General features: G+C 39.8%; 1 protein-coding gene across 1 annotated transcript in view; it reads left to right on the top strand.

Moving 5' to 3' along the window:
* The window catches only part of MAP3K2 (mitogen-activated protein kinase kinase kinase 2), an 85,376-nt gene that overhangs the window by 21,398 nt on the left and 38,076 nt on the right, over nucleotides 1–25,902 (top strand). The window contains exon 2 of the mRNA XM_056110396.1: nucleotides 23,633–23,701. Coding sequence (XP_055966371.1) covers nucleotides 23,698–23,701 — 4 coding nt within the window. The 5' untranslated portion in view covers nucleotides 23,633–23,697. The remainder of the gene's footprint in view (nucleotides 1–23,632; nucleotides 23,702–25,902) is intronic.

The raw sequence follows: 25,902 nt of genomic DNA, 5'->3' as shown, positions 1-25,902 counted from the left end.
CCATGTGATATATCAATAAGATGCAGAGAAAACATTTGACAAGATCCATCTTGATAAAAATTGGGAATTAACAAAATGGGAATCGAAAGATCTCCCAGTATAGTCAAAGTCGTTTATTGAAAGTCCACAGCAAACATAATATTTAAATAATAGTCAATGGGGAAAAACTGAAAGCCTTCCTACTAAGATCAGGTACATGACAAGGTTGCCCACTCTCACCACTTCTACTCAGTATAGTAGTGAAAGTACTTGCCATTGCAGGAAAAAAAAAGATATTAAGGACATTCAGACAGGAAAGGTCAAGCTCTTTTTGCAGATGACATGATACTAAGAAAATCATGAAAACTTTACAAAAAACTCCAAGCAATAGACTTGTGTAGTAAAGTGGCAGTCAACAAAACTAATATGCAAAAATCGATGTCTTCCCTGTGTACAAATAAAGAAAAGAAAGAGATATTTAAAAAACTGTCCCCATTCACATTTGTGTCTCAGAAAATCAAGTACCTTGGGATCAGCTTAACTAAAGAGGTAAAAGACCTTTACAATGAAAACTCCAAACACTACTTCAAAAAAGTAAGAGAACAGAAGGAATGGAAACACATCGCCTGCTCACTCATGGATTGGGAGAATTACTGTCAAGATACCAGTACTCCATAGTGCATTGTGCAGATTCAGTGCAGTTCTTGTAGATACCCATGACATTTTTTTTGAAGAAATAGATCAAACAGTTCTGAAATTCAAATGGAACAATAAGGCCTCATCCCACCAAAGAGTTAAAGCAATGTTCAGGAAAAAGATGAAGGAAGACATCACCTTCCTCAACTTCAAACTGTACTACAAAGTGATAGTAATTAAAACAGCCTGGTATTGGAATAAAGCTATAGACCCTCAGGTCAATGGAATAGGGTTGAAAATCTTGATTCTGATCTTCAACTATATGATCACTTAATCTTTTATACAGGAGTGAAAAATAAGAAGTGGAGAAAGTAAATTCTCTTCAACAATTGGTACTGGGAAAAGTGAGTGAAAAGTGGAGAAGGAAATCCTCTTCAAGTGATGCTGGGAAAAGCAGTCAGGTACATGCAAAAAACTCAGACCTCATTAATGCCATGCACAAAAGTCAAATGAAAGTGGATTAAAGACCTTGATATCAAACATGAATCCCTAAGGTATAAGATAAAAAAACAGGCACAACTCTCCATGACATTGAAAATAAACTCTTCTTTAAGGATGAAACACTACTGACCAAATGGAAACAAAGATAAATAAATGGGACTGTATTAAGTTTCTTAAATTAAGACCTCAAAAGAAATGACCAGTTTATAAAGATAGATATACCAGGGAATGAAATTATCTGATAAGGTGTTAATATAAAAGATACATAAGGCACTCGTAGAACTTTACAAGAAAATAAATATTCAACCCCATCAAAAAATGTGGAAGATGAACAGAAAATTCCTCACAGAAGAAATAGAAGTGGTAAAAAGCAGGTGAAAAAAATGCTCTGCATCACTAATTATCAGAGAGATGCAAATCAAAACCGTGATATCATCTCACACCAGAAAGACTGATGTACATTTTAAAAAAAACTGGTGCTGGCATGGATGTGGAGAGAAAGAGTCTCATTCACTGCTTGTAGGAATGTCGATTGAATGTCTTTTGAAAAGCAATATGGACATTTCCAAAAAACAACAACTAGGAATTGAGCTTCCATTTGACTCAGCAGTTCCACTTTTTGGAGTATACCCCAAAGACCCAGAAAAAAAATGGAGAGAGGACCTTTGCATCCCTCTATTCTTTGCAGTATCATCCTTAATAGCAAAAATCTCGAAATAACCCAATGCCCAACAATAGATGTTTGGATTAAGAAACAATGGTACATATACACAATAGAATACTGCTGTCATAAGAAAAAATAAAAGTCATGCAGTTTGCTGCTATATGGAGGGACCTGAAGAATATCATGCTGAATGAAGTTGGAGGGAGCCTAACACAGAAGGATCATTCTCAGTTGTGGCATATAAAGAAACATAATGAGGAAATAACAAATGCCCAGAAACAGTGGAAGCAACATGAGAAAACTTGACAGGTCTGGAGATAGGCTGGGGTGTGGAGGGCACCTATGATAGAGGAAAGCATTCAGGTGGGGAAAAGATGTGATGCTGGAAGTTGATAAAATGCTATGCATGATATCCTACCAAACCCTCTCAGCAATGGTACTGTAAACCGTAGTACCATATGTGTGTGTGTGTGTGTGTGTGTGTGTGTGTGTGTGTGTTTGTGGTTGGGAGACTGGTGGTTGGGAGGCTAATGAAGGGGAGGGGCATTGGTGGAAGAAATGGACACTGGTGAATGGATCAGTGTTGAAACATTGTGTGCCTGAAACTCAGTCATGAATAATTTTGTAACTTCATGGTGGCTTAAAAGATGGTAACAGACTTTAGAATTTGGAATCTGAAAATATTTCTTTAGGTGATTTCTTAAGAATTTGTCTGGTTTGATTTTGTGGAGTGTGTTATAATTTAGTACAAATAACTTGAAATTGTAAAGAGTCAAATAATTGAAATATTGGAAGGAGGTTGTAAACTGAGTAAACTGAGTAAGATTGTTTTTAGAGCAGCATTTTGAAGGAAGAGAAATCGCTCTGTTTAAATGTGATTAAATTGTGAGAATGAGATTCTTTTATTTGAAGGTAACAAAATTCCTCGCCTTGAACTATGCTTGACATACAATGGATTCTCAGTTGTTGAGTAAATGAATAACATCAAGATTGTGATTAAAATCACCTATTGGACAATTAAGTGCAAAACTAATGATCCAGGATAGTAAGTGTAGGAGAAAATAATAGATAAGAATAAATTATATTTATGGTATGAACGGGAAAATAAAACTAGTGAAATATGTTTTTAGAAATACTTTTGCCAAAAACGGCAGGAAGATATTTTTGGACCCGAAAGATGTTTTGGAAAAATTGAACATGTATTCTTTATTCCCACTGGAAATTTTGGTTATGTAGGAAGATCTTGAAAGAATTGCAGTTTTCTTGGTCAGTAGTTTAGAACTTTCTTTAATAGTTGCATTAGTTAAAGGTTCAATCAAGGACACAACTGCTATCATAGTTTTGAAAAGAGACTACATACAGTTAGGGGAGAAAGATGGAAATTGAAGACTCTAAGGGGGATTGGAAGATCTGAGAAAATTCACTAGTTAGTTTCCCTGCGGTGTGGTACAGAAGGCAAGGTGATCTTTGCAGGTGAATCTGAGAAGTGTGAAGTAGAGCTGGTGGGAAGTCTTTGTACATCTGTTGCTTTTCTATAGTTACATCTTCTTCAAGCCCAATACATCAGGATCCTCCGTGAGCTGTATTGCGGATTCACTACCAGGATCTCACCATTCTACAAAGAAGTGATCGTTGATGTCAAGAGAGGGGTGCGGCAGGGTGATACCATTTCACCGAAACTCTTCAGTGCCACCCTCGAGAACATCATGCGACGACTGGAATGGGAAGGAATGGGAGTGAAGATAGATGGTCGGCAACTACACCACCTCCGCTTTGCTGATGACATTGTTTTAATAACACCAAACATCAGCCAAGCGGCACAAATGCTGGCCGACTTTGACCGTGAGTGTGGAAAGGTAGGACTACAGCTGAATCTTACGAAGACAATGTTTATGAGAAACAGCCTTGTTCCTGACGCCCCATTCACTCTCAATGGAACGACCATCTCCGAATGCAACAGCTATGTGTACCTAGGTCGAGAGGTCAACATGACAAATGACCTGGCACTCGAGCTGCGCAGGAGGAAGAGAGCGGCTTGGAACGCCTTCAAGAACGTCGAAGAAATAGCTAAGAGGACGAAGAACCTCCGGCTCTGGGCACATCTCTTTGATTCCACTGTTCTTCCTGCATTAACATATGCCTCAGAGACCTGGGCCCTACGCAAACAAGATGAGAACGCCATTCAGGTCTCCCAAAGAAGAATAGAAAGAGCTATGCTTGGAATATCACGTTTCACTCAAATGAGAGAAAGAATCCGGAGTTCTGACATCCGTCGACCATCAAGGATCAGGGACGCTGTCTCATATGCCAAGGTGTCGAAAATCAGATGGGCTGGTCACGTAATGAGATTTAAAGACGACCGTTGGACTAGAGCTGTTACTGATTGGATTCCACGGGATGTCAAGAGACCGCGTGGCCGCCCACCTACCAGATGGTCAGACTTCTTTGTCAAGATCATGAACGATCGGTTTGAGGCCCTCCATGTTCCCGGAGCGAAGAGATGCCATTGGGCTACACTAGCACGCGACAGGGACAAATGGAGACGTTACTGGCGCCCGCTCGAGCAAATCGACGACTAACGGGAAGTTAAGTGAAGTGATAAGTGACATCTTCTTGGCCTCTCAGGCTTTTGGTTGACCAGAGGTTGCTCTTTGGTCAGCAATGTTGACAATCAGGAGGAAGAGCTACATGAGAAATCAGGGAGAGCAGAGACATGAAATCCACTGGATTTATAAATGTGCTTCTATTTAGCTGAACATACTGACACAGTAAATCTGTACTTTTGACCATGTCTAACCATGTGGGAAGAGGATTCTGGGAAGTATAGTTTGAATGTAAGGAGGATTACTCCTTACAGACTACCATAGTAGGTAATAGAGATAGTGTGTATGTGTGTGTGTGTGAGTATGCACATGTGTACCATGCACAATGATATTTTATACACCTAAGTTATTCAGTTTTGAGAAAAGAAACAAGTTCATTGACCTTCCTGTGAAATAGACAAATAACATCTAGTTTATGAGATTGCTGTGAGGATTAAATTAGGTGTTTGTAAAGCACTCAGCATGATGTCAGTATAACGAAAGTTGTATATTAGAAATAGTTACTGCTAATTAGTAAAAGTAATTTTTGAAGTAATAATGGGAATTGATTAAGAAAAAGGAAGACTATTTTAGGGCCAGAGATATTGGACAGTGAGTAGGACATTTGCCTTGCACATGGCCAACCTGGGTTCTATCCCCAGCATCCCATATGTCTCCTCCAAGTACTGCCAGGAATAATTCTTGATTGCAGAGCCAGGAGTAACCCCTGGGTATCACTGGGTGTGACCCAAAAAGCAGGAAAAAAAAAGAAAAAGGAAGACTATTTTAAAAGATAGGAGAAAGGAGAGAAGAGAGATCAGTGGAGATAAGAATAAAGAAGTAGATATATTGTCCATATTTCTGAGTATTGTAAATCTAGCTTTACAGAACACATGCACACATGCAGAATAGCTATGAAGTTGTTATATCATGTGATTTCTAAAGAAAGGTGACTGTGCCATGACGAATGAAGAAATAGCTAACCTGATCATTCCAGCAGTTAAATGTAATGCATATGAAATGCCTTGCACTCTGGAAGTCCACAGATCTTCTTTTTCTTCTTCCTCCTCTTCCTCCTCTTTTTCCTTCCTCCTCCTTCCTTCTTTGTGATGTGGGAGTCAGGGCCACTCCTAACAGTGCTCAGGGGGCCATGTGTTAGGGGAATAAAACCCATAATTTACCCCTTGAACCATATCCTTGCTCCCTGTAGATTTTATTCTTTTTTTCTTTTCCTGAGAGTACAGAGTTAAGATTGTTGATTTGAGATCTCTCTCCAGTTAATCATTTACAGGTATAAATTTCTCTCAGCACTGCATTTGTCACATATATCCTTTAATTTTCTCTATCTGAGCTGCCTTTCCCCCTAGCATGTGTGGCTGGCCTCCAAGACATGGAGCAAACCTCCTGGCACTAATCTCGGCTACTCTTGGGTGTTAGTGTCCTATTTTGTTACTTTATGTTCCCCAGATGAATGCAGTCTTTCTGTGTCTATCCCTCTCTTTCTGACTGATTTCACTTAACATGATACTTTCCATGTAGTACCACTTGTATGTAAATTTCATGACTTCATCTTTTCTAAGAGCTACATAGTACTCCATTGTGTAGATGTACTAAAGTTTCTTTAACCAGTCATCTGTTCTCAGGCACTCAGGTTTTTTTCCCCAGATTCTGGCTATTGTAGAGTGCTGCAATGAACAAACAAGTGCAGATGTCACTTCGACTATACTTTTTTGCCTCTCTGGGATATATTCCCAGGAGTGGTATTGCTGGGTCAAATGGAAGCTCAATTTCTAATTTTTTGAGAATCGTCCATACTGTTTTCCAGATGGACTGAACCAGTCGACATTCCCACCAACAGTGAAGGAGTGTCCCTTTCTCGCCACATCCGCACCAGCATCGGTTGCTCTTGTTCTTTTGAATGTGGGCCAGTCTCTGTGATGTGAGATGATATCTCATTGTTGCTATGATCTGCATCTCCCTGATGATTAATGATGTAGAGCATTTTCTCATGTGCCTTTTAGCCATTCGGATTTCTTCTTTCAGAAAATTTCTTATTACCAGGAGCAGCACTTGAGGCACAATTTACCTGCTTGCCTTTGACATAGGATTCTCTCAAAGACTAAAGTTAAGTCGGCCAGTTTGTAGTCAGCAGGGTGTTGTCAGCTTTTTAGCTCACTCGTTTGGTTGTTGGCAGTTTTGATGTCTCTGCTGGATGTTGGTTGAGATGTTGGTTCTTTATTGTAAGAATCTTTTATATAGGGAAGTTTATGATGTACTGATTTCTTTGGATTATGCCAGTTAAAGAGAGAAGGAATGAGCAAAGTAGAAATCAGTCTTCTTGCAGTTAATCTTAGAAGTTTCATCCTGTCATTTGGGGTGGGGGTTCTTTGAAGTAAGTCTCTAGATTTTGTTGTACTTAAAATATGGAGCATGAATATTAGCAAAGGAATCAATAGGAGTCATTTTTCCTCTCTGTTTTTCTTCTTTTTGAGGGGCCACACCTGGCAATGCTCAGGAGTTATTTCTGGCCCTGCTTAGGAATCATTCCTGGTGTGCTTGGGGACCATTTGGGGTGCTGGGGACCGGACCTGGATTGACTGCATGCAAGGCAAATGCTTTACCCTCTGTACTTATCCCTCCAGCCCACTCTTTGATCTCTTTTTAATTTATAATTCTTATCAATGAAATAGAGGAGTATTCTAATAAATTTTGGTATTTTATAAATGTGAATTTGTTAAATATCTTGTTGGAGAAGACATCTATTATAATGAGTACTAGGGGTTTTTTGGTGGGGGCGGGGGATGGCACACCTAGCTGTACTCAGGGCTTACTGCTGTCTCTGTGTTTAGAGATCACTCCTGGTTGGGCGTGGGCAATTGTATGTAGTGCTGGAGATCAAACCCTGGTTGGATGTGTGCAGTGGAGGCACCCTATCTACTATACTATCTCTCTAGCCCTTTGAGTACTAGTTGTTTTGATTGTCATTTGTAAGTAAAGACAGATAAAAGATTTTATTTACTATTGACTTTGTGATCGATTTGTAGAGGAGAGTGGGCATTAATTACAGTAAAATAAATTTACGTCAATTGAGTAAATCATTTTTGTACAATGTGGTAAGGCCTTCATGTTAAGTATTTCTTATCTATATTTCAATGATTTATTATGAAATACTGCTGTTCCATTTTCTTGTTTTATCCAGCTTCTTGAGGGTGGCATGAAAGTCTCATCTACTATCTTACTGATTTTCTTAAACTTAAGCACTTTGAAAGCATTTTTATGGGCTTTTATGTTTTCTAACCTTCCATTCGCTACCTTTTAGACTATTTAACACATTCTGTGAGCTGAGCACCATTCTAAGCATAAGGATACAGTGGTACATCAAGCATCAGTCTCTGCTTTTAAGATACTCACATGTCAGTAGGGTGGAGACACAAATAAGTGAACTCCTTAAATTAGAAGTTGGTTTTGTTTGATGTTGTGTTATCAAGAAGTAAAAATAGGGTGCTATTGAGGATGGGGAGAGTTTTGTGAACTAAACTAAATCAAACTATACACAGTTGCACTGTAGTTTTAGGTATACAAAAGTAGCTACCAATTGATCAGCTAAAATGATGATGAAATTGAACATAAACCCTAAATTCTCCCCAATACATCAGTTACTTCATCAGTATTGGCAAACAAGTTGAAAAAATAACAAGTGTTAATTCTCTTTTGTAAACATGGCAAACTTCCCATTTTTCTATTCTTTTGGAATTTCAATCATACTTTACACAAAGATTCATTTTTGATGTGTAGATGCAATAAAACTATAGAGGCAGGGGCTGGAGAGATCGTTTAGCAGGTAGGGCATTTGGCTTGTACCCAGCTGACCTAGGTTTGATTCTTGGCACTATATGTGGTTTCTTAGACCCTTCAGTACTGTTCCCTGCACCAGAGCACTGCCTGGTGTGAACCCCTTTCCCCTAACCCCCACCTCCCCCCCAGTGAACACAAAAGAAGAAAATTCTAGGTGGAGGAGTTAATCTTACAGGTGGCATTAAAGAATTAGAACCTTCAAAACAAGTAGTCTTAGGTACTAAGTGTGCAGTCTTTTATAAATCATTTGCCATAGGGAAGAGGAGTGTATTGTTAGAGAAGTATGCTGAATCTGTAAATTGCTTAAGATAAGATGGCCATTTTAGCAATGTTTATCTGATCCATGAGCATAGGATATCTTACCCCATTTTTTGTATTACTTCCTTTTCTTGTTTCTTCTAGTAATGTTATAGTTTTCACAGCCATTATTAGGTTTACTTGTAGGTATTTTATTTTGTTTGTTGTTGATATTGTTGTGGATGCTACACCTGGCAATGCTTGGGGCCACCAAGACTTCTTGTGGTTCTTAGGTGTTTGGAGTCATACAGTGCCTGGGACTGAATGTAGGGTTTAAATATGCAAAGCCTTTGCTTTTTCTACAACTTAAGTCATACTCCTAGCTCATGTGTTACTTCTTTTGATGCAACTAAATATCTGTTTTGATGGAACTAAATTTCTTTTTAACTCATTTGGGTGTAGAAATGTAAAAATTTATACTATGAATCTTGCCACTTTACTGAATTCATTAGTTTTGAGTAGTTTTCTTGCTGAGTTTTTCGGGCTTTCTATGTATATTATCATGTTATACACAGAGAGTAATAGTTCTACTCTTTGTCCAATCTGAATTCCTTTTTTCCCCCTTTTCCTTCCTTTCTTCCGTTAAGAGTTCCAAAATTGTGTTGAAAAGTATTGGTGAAAGTGGACATATTGTGTTGTTACATATTTTAAGGGAAGAACTTCATTTTCTCCCTAAGTACATTAGCCATGAATATGTAATTTATGCCCTCTATTATATTAAAGTTTTTCTTCTAGTACCTAGTTATTGTTTTTGTCATAAATGGATATTGAATTTTGTAAAATGCTTTGTAGCATTTGTATGTGGTTGTTATATTTTTGGTGGGGGACACTGATGTGGTATATTACATTAATTGATTTAAGTATGTGGAACTATCTCATATCCCTTCAAAGAATCCCACTTGTTCTTGAGTAATCTTATTGATTAGTTGTTGCATTTGATTGCTAAATCTTGTTTTGTTTTGTTTTTGAGAATTCTGCACCCATATTCGTCAGCTGTTGGTCTAATGGTTCTTTTTATGGATTGGGGATTAGAGTGCTTTTGGTCTCCTAGAATTTATTTGGGCCTTTTTGCCCTTTGAAATTTTTGGAAGTTAGATTGTGTATTCATTTTTGAAAGAAAATTCTTTTTTGTAGAATTAACTAGTGAACCTATATAATCTTGTATTTTTTTTCATAGGGAGGCTTTTAACTACTCTTTCCATTTCTCTGCTTGTGGTTGCTATGTTCATGTTATCTATTCGTTCCTGATTCAGTCTTGAAAGATTATCTGGATAGTTGTTTCTTAAAATCTTATGTACCAGCCGTAGCTTTGCCTCTTTCATTTCTGATTTTTCCTCCTACAGGTTTTCCTTGTTTTCTGTTTGGTGTTTATACATTTTATTGAATTATTTTAAAGAAGCAGCTCTTAGTTATTACTGAGAATGTCGCTTATCTTGGTGAGATTACTGAGAATGTCCCTTTTTTAATTTTTCCCGAAAGTAAATTCAGAATTGGTATTTTAGTTAGAGAGAGAAAGAGAGAGAGAGAGAATTAGGTGAGTGGAGGGAATAAGGTTCTGTGTGTGTGTGTGTGTGTGTGTGTGTGTGTGTGTGTGTTGGGTGAGTGAGGGAGCAAGAGTCAGTTACCTGTGTGTGTTTGTATTGGGTGAGTAGAGGGGATAAGTTTCTCTCTCTCTCTGTGTGTGTGTGTGTGTGTGTGTGTGTATTGGGAGAATGGAAGGGGCAAGGGTCAGAGATTAGTTGTTTAGGTCAATTATATATGTATATTGCATGAGTGTAGGGACCAAGGGTCAGTATATGTGTGTGTGTTGCATGAGTGGAGGGTCCAAGGGTCAGTTTATGTGTGTGTGTGTGTGTGTGTATGCATTAGGTGAGTGGAGGGGGCAAGGGTCAAAGTGAGTGCTTGTATGTGTGTTTATTGGGTGAGTAGTTGGGGCAAGGTTCAGTCTGTGTGTGTGTGTGTGTGTGTGTGTGTGTGTATGCATTAGGTGAGTGGAGGGGGCAAGGGTCAAAGTGAGTGCTTGTATGTGTGTTTATTGGGTGAGTAGTTGGGGCAAGGTTCAGTCTGTGTGTGTGTGTGTGTGTGTGCGCGTGTGTGTGTGTGTGTGTGTGTGTATTAGGTGAGTGGAGGGGCAAGGGTTCAGAGTGTGTGTATGTGTGTGTATTGGGTGAGTAGTTGGGGTACAGTTCAGTGTGTGTGTGTGTGTGTGTGTGTGTGTGTGTCCACGCGTGCATGTGATTGCACGTGCACATGTGGGGGTGAGGATGGGGGAAGGGCTCGGCAAGTTTCAGACTCCAAGGGAAAAATGAAAGTGAACAAGCAAATAGCAATAAAGCTAGTGTCAATGTGTATGTTCTTAGTGGAGTGGAATTCTGAGAGAATAATGGCGGAGGTAGCACAACAAATCTTGTAGGACTTCTGCCAGCTACATGTGCTTAGGGGACACAGCATGTCTCTCTCATGCCCCACCTAGCAGAACCTTTTCCCCAACCCCAAGGACTGTTAGCCTATAGAATAACTGAATCAGTACAACAGTGAGTTAAAATGATATAATACATCTCTGTGTTAGCAGTTAGTAGAGTAAATCAGTAATAACTGTATTTTTACCCACAGATACTACACATAATAGAGTTAAAAATAATTTGTAAATGAGACCTTCTAGGAGTAAACACTATTCACTTTTGCATAGTTTTTCTTGTTTATTGTACATCTAATTTTGTAAATTTTTTTATATCTTTCTGTAAAGTTTTACATTAGAGAATTGGTGAAAATATCATAGCTGTATATGTAAATGTGTCACAATCATGATCATCCTGTTGTTCGTCGATTGCCTCGAGCAGGCACCAGTAACTTCTCCTTCGCCCTAGCCCTGAGATTTTAAAAAGTGCCATATTCAAGGCTCTTTCAGGATTAGGAGAATGAGACCCATCATTGTTACTGGTATTTGGCATATTGGGTACGCCACCGGGAGTTTGCCAGACTCTGCCATGTGGGCAGGTTACATTCGGTAGCCTGACAGGTTGTCCAAAGTAAGAATAAGATAAGATTTCGCGGCCGCGCGCTTCCGGGAGCTGGGCTTTGTAGTCTCTGGGTCTTGGCCGTTGATGGGATTACACGGTGCTGGGGAGCAGTTGGTGGGCGTGACCCCTGCGTACTGGAAGATGGAGGACCTGGGCGGAGGATGCTCAGCCCTGATCTGAGCAGGCTTGGAGATCTCAGTCCCGGGACCCTCAGCCCCGATCTGAGCAGGCTTGGAGATCTCAGTCCCGGGACCCGCGTGCCGGTACATTCATGCGTGTGGAGAGTAGTCTCGGCATGGTTGTGGCTGGTTCTGGAGGTCTTCGGCTTCCAGGGCTCTTCTCGGGGAAGAGAAGTTTCCAGGGAAACTCAACCCGCCCCCTCCAAGGGGCCCTGGCAAGGACAGCCAGGCGTGGGGGCAGGAGACTCTGCGCTATTCTCTTCCAGGAGCTGGGTTTTGTAGTCTCTGCATCTTGGCCGTTGATGGGATTACACAGCACAATAATTTTAAATTTAAAACTTTGAAGGGAGACAGGGATGCTGCTCAAGTGGTAGAGTACATGTGAGACCCCGGAGTCAACCCCTGAACACCCTTAGGAATGGCCCCAGGACCATGAACTCTGCTGCCTCCACAATGGTTAAAAATAATAATAACCTTTGTAGGGCTGCTAAAGTGGCTCATTGGTAAAGTGTGTGCCTCACTGTATGATGTCCAAGATTTGATCTCAGACACTGCAAAAACAAAATTTGAAAAAAATCAGTGAATTAAAAATTTTAGGAGAATGTCCTGACCTCCCTAACCACTTGTGTTCTCTTTATTTTTTCCATACTTAGCCATTTCTCAAAAGTTGCATTGATATATGGTTTGTTGTTAGTTCTAGGAATCAAATCCAGGCCTCATTACTTTACAGTATGTGCTCGGCCACTGAACCACATCTCTGGCTAGATATAAGCAATGGAAAGTGTACTTGAGTAAGAAATAAGTGAGTTATAACCTTAATGGTGGGCATGATTTTCTGAGCAGGCAAGCCACCGAGGACACCCTAAATATACTTCTTTTTTTTTTCCGCTTTTTGGGTTACACTCAGTGATGCTCAGGGGTTACTCCTGGCTCTGCACTCAGAAATTACTCCTGGCAGTGCTTGAGGGACCATATGGGATGCCGGGGATTGAACCCAGGTCAGCTGCATGCAAGGCAAACACACCCTACCTGCTGTGCTATCGCTCTGGCTTCCCTAAATATACTTCTTCGTAGAAATTACTCTCAGGAAGAAATTTTCCCAGCGTGGGCACCTTATTGAAGCCCTCTTCACACAAACAGCCCTGTAGAAGGAACTTTCTACGAGCAAGTGAGCAAGGCAGTGGGACTCGATCCCTCCTTGACTGGCTCTGAATGTTTGGTTCCTCCCACAAGTGAGACCAGCAACTAATGCTACCACCAGTTAATCTCCCCCTCCATATTCATAGAATCCACATCTAGGTCTTATATACTGAATTTTCACCAGGGCAGCTGGCTGCCCCAGCCACATTTGGCCCGCAGTTTATTAGCCCCTACTCCAATCAACATTCCCACCAAACCCACAAAAGTACGAGTGAGGACAAGAACCAGTACAACCCTAATCAAAGAGTAGCAGTAAGTGCAGGCCAAAGAATCCATTCTTTGAATCTGTACAAGAGGTTTCTGCAATTACTCAGGAATACCAAATTGGAAATTGGAATGGAGTCAGTCTCTCTCTCTCTCTCTCTCTCTCTCTCTCTCTCTCTCTCTCTCTCTCAAATCTAATCACAGATGCACAGTTACTAAATTGTTCATGATTGGCTTTCAGTCATGTCATGTTCCAACACTTATCTTTGATGTACCTTCGATGGGGAAAGATGCAATCACCACCCATTGAGTTCCCTCAGAGCCCTCCCTGGCAGTGTGTGGATCAGGGATCTGATAGTGTGTTGGAAAGAATCACCTCGAGACTACCATGAGCACTTTGGGAAAACAGCACAGAACCCCATCACAGGAAGTGGATGAAGATAGGAGCCCTGAAGCCTTAACAAGGAATATGTACCTATATAATCTCTGATAAGGAATTCAGAGAGAAAATATGAGGATATTTAATAGTTCAGAGCAACAGTGGGACACGCATTCCATAAAACACAGGGGGATATGAGGGCAGAACTGAGAAAACTACAAGAAGAAATGTCAAGACTTAAAAAAATTTCACTTGATCACTTGACATCCTGTTACTCATCAGTTTGCTCGAGCAGGTGTCAGTAACGTCTCCATTCATCCCTGTCACATGCTACTGTATCCCCATGACATCTGCTTGCTCCAGGAACAAGAAGAGCCTCAAACTGATCATTCAGGGTCTTGACGAAGAAGTCTGACCATTTCATAGATGGCAGCCGCGTGATCTTTTGACATCCCATGGAATCCAGTCAGTAATGGCTCTAGTCCAGCGGTCATCTCCAAATTGTATTACGTGTCCAGCCCATCTGATATTCGACGCCCTGGCAAACAAGACAGTGTCCCTGATTCTAGGTCGTTAACAGAGGTCGGAACTCCGGATTCCTTCTCTCACTTGAGTGAAGTGTGATACTCCAAGAATTGCTCTTTTGATTCCTCTTTTGGAGATCCAAATAGCATTCTCATCCTGTTTTCGTAGGGCCCAAGTCTCTGAGGCATATGTTAATGCAGGAAGAATGGTGGAGTCGAAGAGTTGTGCCCGGAGCCGGAGGTTCTTTGTCCTCTTGGCAATTTCTTCGATGCTCTTGAAGGCATTCCAAGCCACTCTCTTCCTCCTGTGCAACTCAGGTACCAGGTCATGTTGAGTTCTCGATCTAGGTACACATAACTGCTGAATTCGGAGATGTTTATTCTGTGAGAGGAAATGGAATGTCAGGAACGTGTCCGTTTCTAATGAACATTGTCTTGGTGAGATTCAACTGTAGTCCTACCTTTCTGCACTCACGGTCGAAGTCGATCAGCATTTGTTCCACTTGGTTAATGTTTGGTGTTATTAGAATGATGTCATCAACGAAGCAGAGGTGGTGTAGTTGCCAGCTATCTATCTTCACTCCCATTCCTTCCCATTTCAGTCGTTGCATGAAGTTCTCGGGGGTGAGACTGAAGAGTTTCAGTGAAATGGTATCACCCTGCCGAACCCCTTTCTTGATGCCAATGATCACTTCCTTGCAGAATGGTGAGATCCTGGTAGTGAATTCGTAATACTGCTTACGGAGGGTCCTGATGTATTGAGTTTGAACAACTTGTTTGTCTAAGGCTTCGATGACAACTTCAATCTCCACAGAATCAAAGGCCTTCTTTAAATCACTGAACATTAGACAGAGCGGCATCTTGAACTCCTGAGAAATCTCAGTGAGCTTGGTTATCGTGTGGATCTGGCTTGCTCGCATGGTTGTCCTTCATCTAGTGTTCTGCCAATCCTATTCAGGATGACTCGAGTGAACAGCTTGTAGACGACGGAAAACAGGCAGATCGGGCGATAGTTGCCAATGTGTGTTGGATGTCTCCCTTCTTGTACAGTAGAATGGTCCTGCTGGTTTTCCATTGGAACAGAAACTTGCATTCACACTCATAGCTTGTGAAGAGCCGAGCCAGTGTATTGATGAGAATTGATGGCAGGTTCTTCGGGTGTTTGGGTCTGACCTTGTCTGGGCTGGTGCTCTTCGCTTTAGTGACAAAATAGTGTGTCAGATTTCAGAAGAGAGAATACTGGGAACAACATATCCATCCTGTGGAATTTGGTATGTGGGCAGGTGGATGTGGCTATTGAAGAGATCTGAGTAGAAGTCATGGATAATCTTCTCCATTGACCTTCTGGAAGATGTGATAGATCCAACAGGACGTTGGAGGGCAGTCATCTTGGTCTTGTATTTGTCGAAGGACAGGCGGACATTGCAAATGCTTTTCCTGACTTCTGCCCCATCTGCCAGCACTGCTGCTCTTCTTTCTTTGAGGTCTTCTTTGATCGCTTCTCTGCACTACTTTGTGAGCTCGGATCGTTCACTTGCAGTTGCCTGAGGCTTGCACCAAACCACATTGGTGAATGATCTCGAGAGTTTTTGACGACAGGCATCTTTTTGTGGCTATGTCTCTCAGCATTCCTCACACAATCATGGTGGTGCCGAACCAGTTGATTGTATTCTTAGTCAGTGTTGTCTAGGACAACATCTTCCTCTGTTGCCGCAGTAGTGCCAGAAAGCTCCCAATTGGTGGTCGTTCTGGGAGTTCTCTTCTTAAATTTTGCAGCCCTTTCTACCCGCTCTGTGAAGTAGAATTTTGCATGATGATGACGTTGGTCCGATCCCATTTGGAATTTTGGGATAACAGCAAAATCAGCTAGGCAAAACCGTCGATTGAATATGATGTGGTAAATTTTGTTGTGGAACCATCCACCGGGAGACTCCCATGTCCAACATTTAGATTCGGCTTTCTGGAACTGTGAGTTACAATGGATGGTCTTGGTCGACATGATGAACTCAGATAGTCTCTCACCTGTTCATTCCATTCTAGGCCGTGGGTCCTGATGTGGAGTTCTTTGGCTGATCTTCTCGGTCCTATCTTGGCATTAAAATCACTGACAATGATCTTGTAGAAGGTGTGGTATTCTTTATAGAACTTCTCCAGCTCCATGTAGAACTTATCAATTTCATCATCATAATTGGATTTTGGTGCGTAGACAACAAAGATGCAACATAGATGCAAAGTTCCTCAACATCATAATAGTAGGTAAAATTCAAGAACTCATCGAAAAGATCAAGTAGGAGTCACCTGGGATGCAAGGATGGTTTAACATATGCAAGTCCATCAACATAATACTCTATCAATAAAGGAAAAATAAAAACCATATGATGATAATAGATGTAGAGAAAGCATTTGACAAGATCCAGCACGCCTTAATGACAAAAACTCAATAAAATGGGAATTGCAGGAAGTTTCCTGAATAAAGTCAAAGCCATTTACCACAAGTCCAAATAAACATTATTCTTTGTGGGGGGAAACTTAAAGCCTTCTCTCTAAGATCAGGCACAAGACAAGGTTGTCCATTCTTCCCATTTCTATTCAATGTAGTACTAGAAGTACTTGCCATAGCAGTTGGACAAGAAAAAGATATCAAGGGCATCCAGATTGAAAGGAAGAAGTCAAGCTCTCACTACTTGCAGATGACATACTAAGAAAATCCTAAAGACTCTACAAAAGAGCTCTTAGAAACAATAAATTTGTAAAGTGTCAAGTAACAAAACCAATACGCAAAAACCCATGGCTTTCCTGTGTGCAAACAATGAAAGAGGAATACTGAGTAAACAATCCTATTCACAATTGTGCCTCAGAAAATCAAGCACTTTGTAATTGCTAACTAAAGAGGTAAAATTCCTACGCAAAGAAAGCTACAAAACACTAGTTCAAGAATTAAAAGAGGCCAGGGCTGGAGAGATAGCCCAGCAGGTAGGGCGTTTGCCTTGCACGTGGCTGACCCGGGTTTGATTCCCAGCATATTCCATATTCCCATAGGGTCCCCTGAGCACCGCCAGGAGTAACTCCTGAGTGCAGAGCCAGGAGTAACCCCTGTGCATTGCCGGTGTGACTCAAAAAGAAAAAAAAAGAGGCCACGAGTGGAGATGGAAACACATTTTGTGCTCGAGAATTGGGAGGGCTAACATCAACAAAACGTTCCCAGAGTATTATATAGATTAATGTAGGTCTATAAGGATACTCATGACATTTTTCAAAGAAATGGATCAGACACTCCAGAAATTAATATGGAACAAGAAGCTCCCACGAATAGCCAAAGCATTGCTCAAGAAAAGAAGAGGTTGGGAGGCATCACCCAACTTCATACTATACAGCAAAGTGGTAATAATTAAAATATCATGGTATTGGAATAAAAACAATGGATCGATGAAGTAGATCAGTGGAATAGAGTTGAATACGGTGATACCCTCAATTTTATGATTATTTAATCTTTGACAAACGTGCAAGAAATAGAAAGTGGAGCATGGAAAGCTTCTTCAACAAGTCATGCTGGGAAAACTGGGAACTACGTGCAAAATAAATGAAAAATTAACTCAGTCTTCTTTCTGATGCCATGCACAAAAGTCAAACCAAAATGGATTAAAGACCTCAATATCAAACCCGAATCCATAAAATTCATAGAGGGAAATGTAGAAGTTATCTTTATCTGACCTAACAAGTGGAAGCAAAGATAAATGAGAGTACATAAAACTAAGAAACTTTTGCACCTCAAAGGAAATGATGACCGGGAAACAGCCCAAGGAATGAGAAAAATCATTTACCCAAAACCCATCTGAAAAGGGTTAATATCAAAGATATAAAGGCACTAGTAGAACTTATAAGAAAGGAATCCAACCCTATTCAAAAATGGGGAGAACAGATGAACAGAAACTTCTCAAGAAGAAATACAAATGGCCAAAAGACATATAAAAAATGCTGTACATCACTAATTATCAGGGAGCAGCAAATCCAAACAACATTGAGATTGAGATATCTCACACCACTGAGACTGGCACACATTAGAAAGGGCAAGAACAATCACTTCTGTTGTGGATGAGGGGAGAAAGGGACTCTCATTGCTGGTGTGAATGCTGACTGGTTTTGGAAAACAGTATTGACTTTTCTCAAAAAACTAAAAATTGAGCTTCCATATGACCCAGCAATACTGCTGGAAATACATCCTAAAGGTCCACAAAACACAGTGCAGAAAAGCCATCTGCACTTCTATGTTCATTTCAGCACTATTCACAGTAGCCAAAATCTGGAAACAACTCAAATGCCCAAGAGTAGATGATTGAATGAAGAGACTATGGTACGTATACACAGTGGAATATTATGCAGCCAGTAGAAAAAATTAAGTCATGAAATTTACTTATAAGTGGAAGGACATGGAAGAGTATCATGCTGAGTGAAATGAGTCAGAGGGAGAGAGACATGTGGAATGATTTCACTCATTTGCAAGGTACGAAAAAAAGTAGTATCAGACTCAAAGCCCTCAGAAGAGAGCAACAAAGAAATGACTCCAAACCCCTTGCCAGGCTCATCTGGGGCAAACTGGAGGGGGGCAGGTGAGTTCCCCTTCCCTCCCTGAAAGAGCCCAAGCAGTCGAAAACCTCCAGAACTCAAATCACTGCCATGCTCACAGCCACTCTCCACAACCTGGGATGAGCCTCACCCATGAGTTAATCTGCAGAAAAACCGAGGTATGCGAGACTTGTGACTGAATTCTCCAGGTTCACATGGAGTTGGGAATGGGCTACTTCTCCCCGTCTCCTGTGTTTCCAATAACATGACTGTAAGCCCATGAACTACCTCTGGTGCCATATAATCTAGTCTCTTGCATTACTGACTGCAGGTCTAGAAGCTCCCCGAGTGCTGCCATGCCCTCCAGGTACTAGTGTGTTGGCCCAAGTGATCTCCATCACCATGGTGCCAGAATAGGCTGAATCCTTTATTCCTCATTTCAGGAATATATAAATATATTTGTGTATATATCCATATATATGTAAATATACACTAATATATTTATACATACTTATTATATGTATATATAAAACATAAACATATGCATATATATTTAGGTAGAAATAAGTTATATATACATATTTATACGGGCTGGAGCGATAGCACAGTGGGTCGGGTGTTTGCCTTGCATGCGGTCAACATGGCTCACCCAAGTTTGATTCCTCTGCTCCTCTCGGAGAGCCCGGCAAGCTACTGAGAGTATCTCGCCTGCATGGCAAAGCCTGGCAAGCTCCCCGTGACATATTCGATATGCCAAAGACAGTAACAAGTGTCACAATAGAGACGTTACTGGGCCTGCTCGAGAAAATCGATAAACAGTGGGAGGACAGTGACATATTTATACATATATATGTAAAAAAGATTATGATTTTACAATTGACAATATAAAAGAAAGACCAGAAATGACCTCCAAGGAGAAAATAAAGTTGGCAAAACAAAATAATTTCAAGACAGAATAATTTCAGCATAAAAATAGCAGTTAAGAGAGGAGTAGTCCACTGAAACAAAAATAAAAATCATTAATTATTAGATTCACAGCAGAGCCTGGCAAGCTATTCGTGGTGTATTCGATATGCCAAAAATAGTAACAATAATGTGTCTCATTCCCTGACCCTGAAAGAGCCTCCAGTATGGCAGTGCTGGGAAAGATGAAGTAAGGAGAGGCTGCTAAACTCTCAGGGCTGGAACAAATGGAGATGTTACTGGCGCCTACTCGAGTAACTCGATGAACAACAGGATGACAGTGATACAGTGATGGCCATGATCCAGAGACTCAGAAAGCCCTCGGAAGAGAGTAACATAGAATGACACACTCCAGAAATGCCTTAAGACCCCGCACCGGGTTGTCTCCACCAGGCAGAAATGCCTTAAGACCCCGCACCGGGTTGTCTCCACCAGGCAAACCAGAGGGGGGCGGGTGGGTTCCTCTCCCCACCCCAACAGAGCCCCAGCAACCGAAAACCTCCAGAATTCAATTGCTGCCCTGCTCACGGCCACTCTCAATAGGCTCGGATGAACCTGACCCATGAGTAAATCTGCTGTATAACCGTATTTTAAATTTTAGAATTCCTGGAGCACACACTTACACCACTGATGTACCAAGAGTAGCACACCACAGTTGATGAGGTTTAAAGTAGAAGGCAACCAATCTTAGGGTGAAAATATATATGCATAGCACTGCATAGCACTGTCCTCTCATTTTTCATCAATTTGCTCGAGCAGGCACAAGTAACGTCTCCATTGTGAGACTTGTTACTGTTTTTGGCATTTTGAATATGTCATGGTTAGCTTGCCAGGCTTTGCCGTGCGGGCACATATATGTATATATTCATATATGTAATATATACATATATATGTGAGAGAGAGAGAGGGAGATGGAGTGGCGGGAGAGAAACTGGGGACATTGGTAGTGGGAAATATACACTGGTGAAGGGTGGATATTGGAACAATGTATGACTGAAACCCAATCATGAACAACTTTATAACTATCTCTTGGTGATTAAAAAAATGAATATTCAGAACCTAATGTTGTACAGTACCTTGGTTACATTAACTTTTTGACCTTCAGCTTTCTCATTTATAAAATAGGGTACTTAGACTGGATCTTTGCTTCTTTGTTATTTAATACAATTCTACACTTTTATTTAAAAGCCCTTTAAATTGAGGTAGTGTAGTAGTTGTTCCCGAAGATGATACTGATAAGCTGATGAAAGCAACATTTTTTATGTTTTGTATTCATTGTATATCTTTGATAAGCATTATGTCGTTAGGCTTCAAGTTATTATAACTAAAAAAAAGTGGTTGTAAAAATGTTGAAATTTTTCCAAATTAAATGTATATCCTCCTTTACTAGAGAATTAATGGCATAATTCAGTGGTTTTGAATGGCAACTGTAACAAATGGATAAAGACTGTAGAACTGGAGAGTTGGTCTGTAAAACTGAGTTTACCTGGCATGAAGGGGGGGCGGAAGGTGAAGAGAGAGGTCCCTGGTACATGGTAGAGAGATGTGGTCATTCTAGTGGTAGGTGTGGTGCTGGAATAATGTATGCAGGAAACTATCACTAAAGTATGATAAATCATGGAACATCACTTAAAAACGAGAAGAAAAAGTAAGATTGAAAAAAAATTAACAGCTGAAAGGAAAATGTACACTGTTTTTGTCCCCCCCCCCCCCCCCCCATGGAATTAATTGCTAGTTTGGTGGTAAAAGACATATTAAAATCTGGAGCATAGGCATCATCACTCATGATTAGGGAAATTGAAATAAAAAAAAATCTCATTCCAGTGAGAATGGTAATATCAAGAATGTCCAGAATTAGCAATTGATGGCAGGTTTGTGGTGAAAAAGGAGCCCTTAACATACATTGTTGGTGGGAATGTCATCTGGAAAGAAATATGGAGATTTTTTCAAAAATTAGGAGTAGAACTCCCATACACAACGCCATGATAATCACTTCTTGGCATCTGTCCCAATACAGAAATACTAATTTGAAATGATATATGCACACCTGTATTTATCACAGCACTTAATACAATAATAGCCATAATACAGAAACAACCCAAATGCTCAACTGTGTATGGATGGATCTAGAAACTGGTATATACACAGTGGAATGCTGTGCAACTCCAAGGGAGAATAAAAGCATGTAATTTGCTGCAGTGTGGAATAAACTAGAGGATATGCTGAATGAAGTCAGAAGGGGAGGGAGAAATACAGAATGTTCTTACTAATATGTGGAACTGAAAGATACACAGCAAAGTAGTAACAAAGGGCCAGAGGCAACAGGATAACTGATTCACACAAGTTGGTGGGAGGGGTGTTGGAAGGGAGAGTCATTGGGGTCCTTGGAGAAGGGGTGTGGTGAGGGATGTGGTGCTGGAATTGTATGCATGGGAAACTGTCATTACCAGTATTGTAAATCACAAAACTTTAATCAATTAAGAAAGGTTTATTTATTTTTTCTTTTAAAAGGTAAAGGCCCTCCCGTTGATCGTCGATTTGCTCGAGCGGGCCCAGTAACGTCTCCATTGGAGACTTTGTTGTTACTGTGTCTGGCATATCGAATACTCTCGGTAGCTTGCCGGGCTCTCCGAGAGGGGCGAGGAATTGAACTCGGGTCGGCCATATTGGCCGCGTGTAAGGCGAACGCCCTACCCGCTGTGCTATCGCTCCAGCCCTTTCTTTTAAAAAGGTTTAATAAAACACAAGTAAACTTAAGTAAAATTTTAAACATTTGGAAAACCACATTTAATAATAATTTGAATCTGAATTCTAGGTAGCTCTTGATTTGAATTTATAACTGTTGCTTCTTTAGATGGGCAGATGAGCTCTAGTTTTCTCAGAATCTGTCACAGCTCTTTCTTCCTTCGATCTTTCTTCCTTTCATTCTTTTTCCCTCCCAACTTTTTAGGATATAATTCATATACCATGAAATGTATCTTTTTAAGTACTTAGTATTCAGTATATTCAGAGTTGTGCAATAATTATGATTGCTTTTCAGAAAATTTTAGTATCTATATAGAGACTGGTCTATTTGTAATTTCTTACTTTTTATGCCCCAGGTTAGGGCATCATTTATATTTTGTCTCTATAGAATTGCCTATTGTAGACTTGTTATAGTATGTAACTCATTGTATCGAATTTGCCCTCAAGGTAGGTTACTATGGAGACTGAGATACTCTGTAGTGTGGTTCATGGGAGAGGGTCTAAGAGGTCTCTAAGATGCAGGTGATTCTAACCCATTGGTATCCTGTAGCTTCTTATCTGTTATTTCAGTGTTGTGAGCATAGAATTGAAGTACCAGGTGCTCTGTTTAATCCCAAACCCTGCTCTCTAAGGTTAACTTCCACACCTTAGAAATCTCTTCCTGACTGCAGAGTATTAGTCTTTGGTGAAATTTCTTCTTGGTGAGATATCACTCTGTCTCCAGTTCATCTGGGTACTCTCTTTCTGTTCCTGTATAATCTTTGATCATCAAGGTGTCAGTTGGTTTCTGCATAGGTTCATCCAAGTTCTGGTGCAAATTTGCTCTCATCATAGAAGGAGATAAACCCACGTTCTCCTTGTTCTGCTATCTTGGCCCTGCCTGCTTAAAATTTTTGACTCAAAAATTCTGTGGTTTGAGGGCTGGAGAGAGAGTACAGTAGCTAGGGTGGTTGCCCCATATGTGACCGACCCAGTTTCAGTCACCAGCATCCCATATGGTTCTTGAGCATTACAGGGAGTGATCACTGAGGTCAGAGCTAGGAGTAACTCCTGAGCGACGCTGTATGTGGAAAAAAACAAAGAAAAAAACTCTGGTTTTAAGCTAACATAGAAGTCTAAAAAAACTCACTGAATTAAATTTTATATACAATAATATTAATATTTAGTTCATGCTTATTGAATATCTAAGTGAAAATTAGCACTTCTTCCCAGCAAAATATATACAGTTTTAATATTGTATGTTTATAATTAGCATTTTTATATTGATGTATGGGTATTTTTGTGTGTGTGGCTGCAGCTTCTCTGTGTCTTATTAATGTGTTTATCTCTTTATTTCCTAAGGCACTAAAGAATGTTGAAGGGAGAGCCATTTCCCTAATTTTCACATTGTTGAGCTGTTTGCCATAATGGGTGAGTTTAAACTAAAGTCATTTTTCATTTATACTTAGAGGATTAAATAGGGGAGAAAAAAATTCAGTATGAAAATATTTTATTTAAAATTTTATTAGGTAGATTTATGTGGATTTTCATATTTATTGCATGATTTTCAACTCAGGCACTTTATATATTAACTACTATACTGTTTTGAAATAACCATATTATGCATAGTCAGGACATTAAATTAAGCTGCAATGATGTATTACCATTTTCTTAACATGCAAATGTCCCTGTTAAGGAAACCTGACTTTTTTGCAGAACTGAACTTACCTGGGAGTGTGTGAAGTGGTTGGGAGGGGTCCTTGGGATACTGGTGGATGGAAGAGGGCACTCAAGTGATGGATGTGGTGTTGAAGCAGTTTATGCATGAAAGGTATAATTAATAAAATCACAGTACCTCAATGAAAACAGCAAAGAAAAAAAAAGAAACCTCACTTTTAAGATTGAATACATGCTGAGGAATTATTATAGTTGCCCAACAGTGAAATATTATAGGCATAAAAATAATTTGCAGCAAGAAAATAATAAATAAAAAATCTCAGTAAAGAATAAGCAGCAAATTATTGGTGCTCAGGAAAGATCTATAAGGACATTAAACACAGGAGCCCTGTGCTCTACCCTCTGAGCCATATAGTCACAGGCTCTTATTCACTTTTTTTTTTTTTATTTTCTTCTCTTTTTTTCTGTTTTCTTAAGATTGAGGGTTCCATAAGGCAGGGATTACAGGGAAACCTAGGAAAACCAGTGAATGGCCTGCTTTATCCTAAATGGGAAAATGAGCCGAGTAGTTAGAAGCTTACGTTTTTAACATGCTAATCTCCATATCTTAACAATCATGCATACCTACCATCTTTATCTTTCTAAAACTTTATATTAAACACTTGACAATAGTAAGTCATTTGGTCTTTCTGTGTATATTTATGGTATGGACCATAGAACTTAAACTCATCCGTGTTCATTAACATAAGAGCTAGCACATTTTTATTTTGCCTACTTATATAAGTGGCAAGTGTATAAGCCAAAACTTCATCTTTTAAGTTCTTTTTCCACAGTTCCTTTTTTGCCATAAGTGTACTGCCCTCCCATAGTTCAAATTCTCTACCTTCAGCAGCTTCATTTCCTATTTCAACATAGATGTCCTTTTACTGAGCTATCAACTTTTGAGTCTGATTGCTCTAACATGCAGTTTGAAGTGTGTATTAAATTGATTTCTTCTTTCCTCAAATAATATTGCACTCTAATAAGTATTAAGATAAAGAATCGTCATTGCTTAAAAATATATCAGAAATAATCAATGCCAAACAGTAACAACAAAGTCTCCAATGGAGACGTTACTGGGCCTGCTCGAGCAAATCGACGATCAACGGGAGGGCCTTTTACCTTTATATAATTCTATTTAAAATAAAATATAATGAATTTTTTATTGAAGTTCTTTATTTTTCAAGTATGATGAGTAACCAATAAGGCATATAAGAATTTCTGATAAAATATTTTATTTGAAATGATTTCCTAAATATTTTCAATTATTGTATTGAATTAAATATCATCTTGGCATGTGTCAGAAACCCACTGTTTATTCTTGTGTGGTTGGTTGTTGATCAGACTCTCAGATCTCTGAGCTTTTCTCTCTCTGTTGGCCATGTACAAGGCAAACTTGCGGGGCAAATGCGCAAGACAAACGCCCTCCCCGCTGTACTATAGCTCCAGCCCCGGTAATGCATGTTTTAATGAGTACTCCCCTACAACATGATTATTGCTCACAAAAACCATTTAAAAATTGTATTTATAATATAAACTGTTTATTCCCTTAACTTCTTCATTTGCCGTTTGTTAATTATCATTAGTAAAGTAGATTTGCTACTGAGAATTGATGAAATTGTCCCTAGAAGTTTATCTGTCATAAAGCCATCTATCATAAAGCAGATCATTTGTGTTACTATCAGGCTAATGCTTATCGTTCTCAGAAATCATAAAAATTTCTTAGCAATTTTTTGGTATATTTAAAAGTTCATGATAGTTCATTTTTTCCCTAAGGATTGGATTTTTCTTGAAATTAAAATGTTATGGGCTCGATTAAATTTTAATAGTTTAACGTTTGTAGTCATCTTGAATTTTATGGTGAAGAGGTTTAAGGAAACACATCCTAATATTAGTAGGCCATTTAGAGATAAAGC

This window comes from Sorex fumeus, unplaced genomic scaffold (genome assembly GCF_029834395.1).
Source record: "Sorex fumeus unplaced genomic scaffold, SorFum_2.1 ptg000009l, whole genome shotgun sequence".
NCBI lineage: Eukaryota > Metazoa > Chordata > Mammalia > Eulipotyphla > Soricidae > Sorex > Sorex fumeus.
The sequence above is the reverse complement of the archived record's forward strand: the minus strand, read 5'-3'. Positions and strand labels throughout refer to the sequence as shown.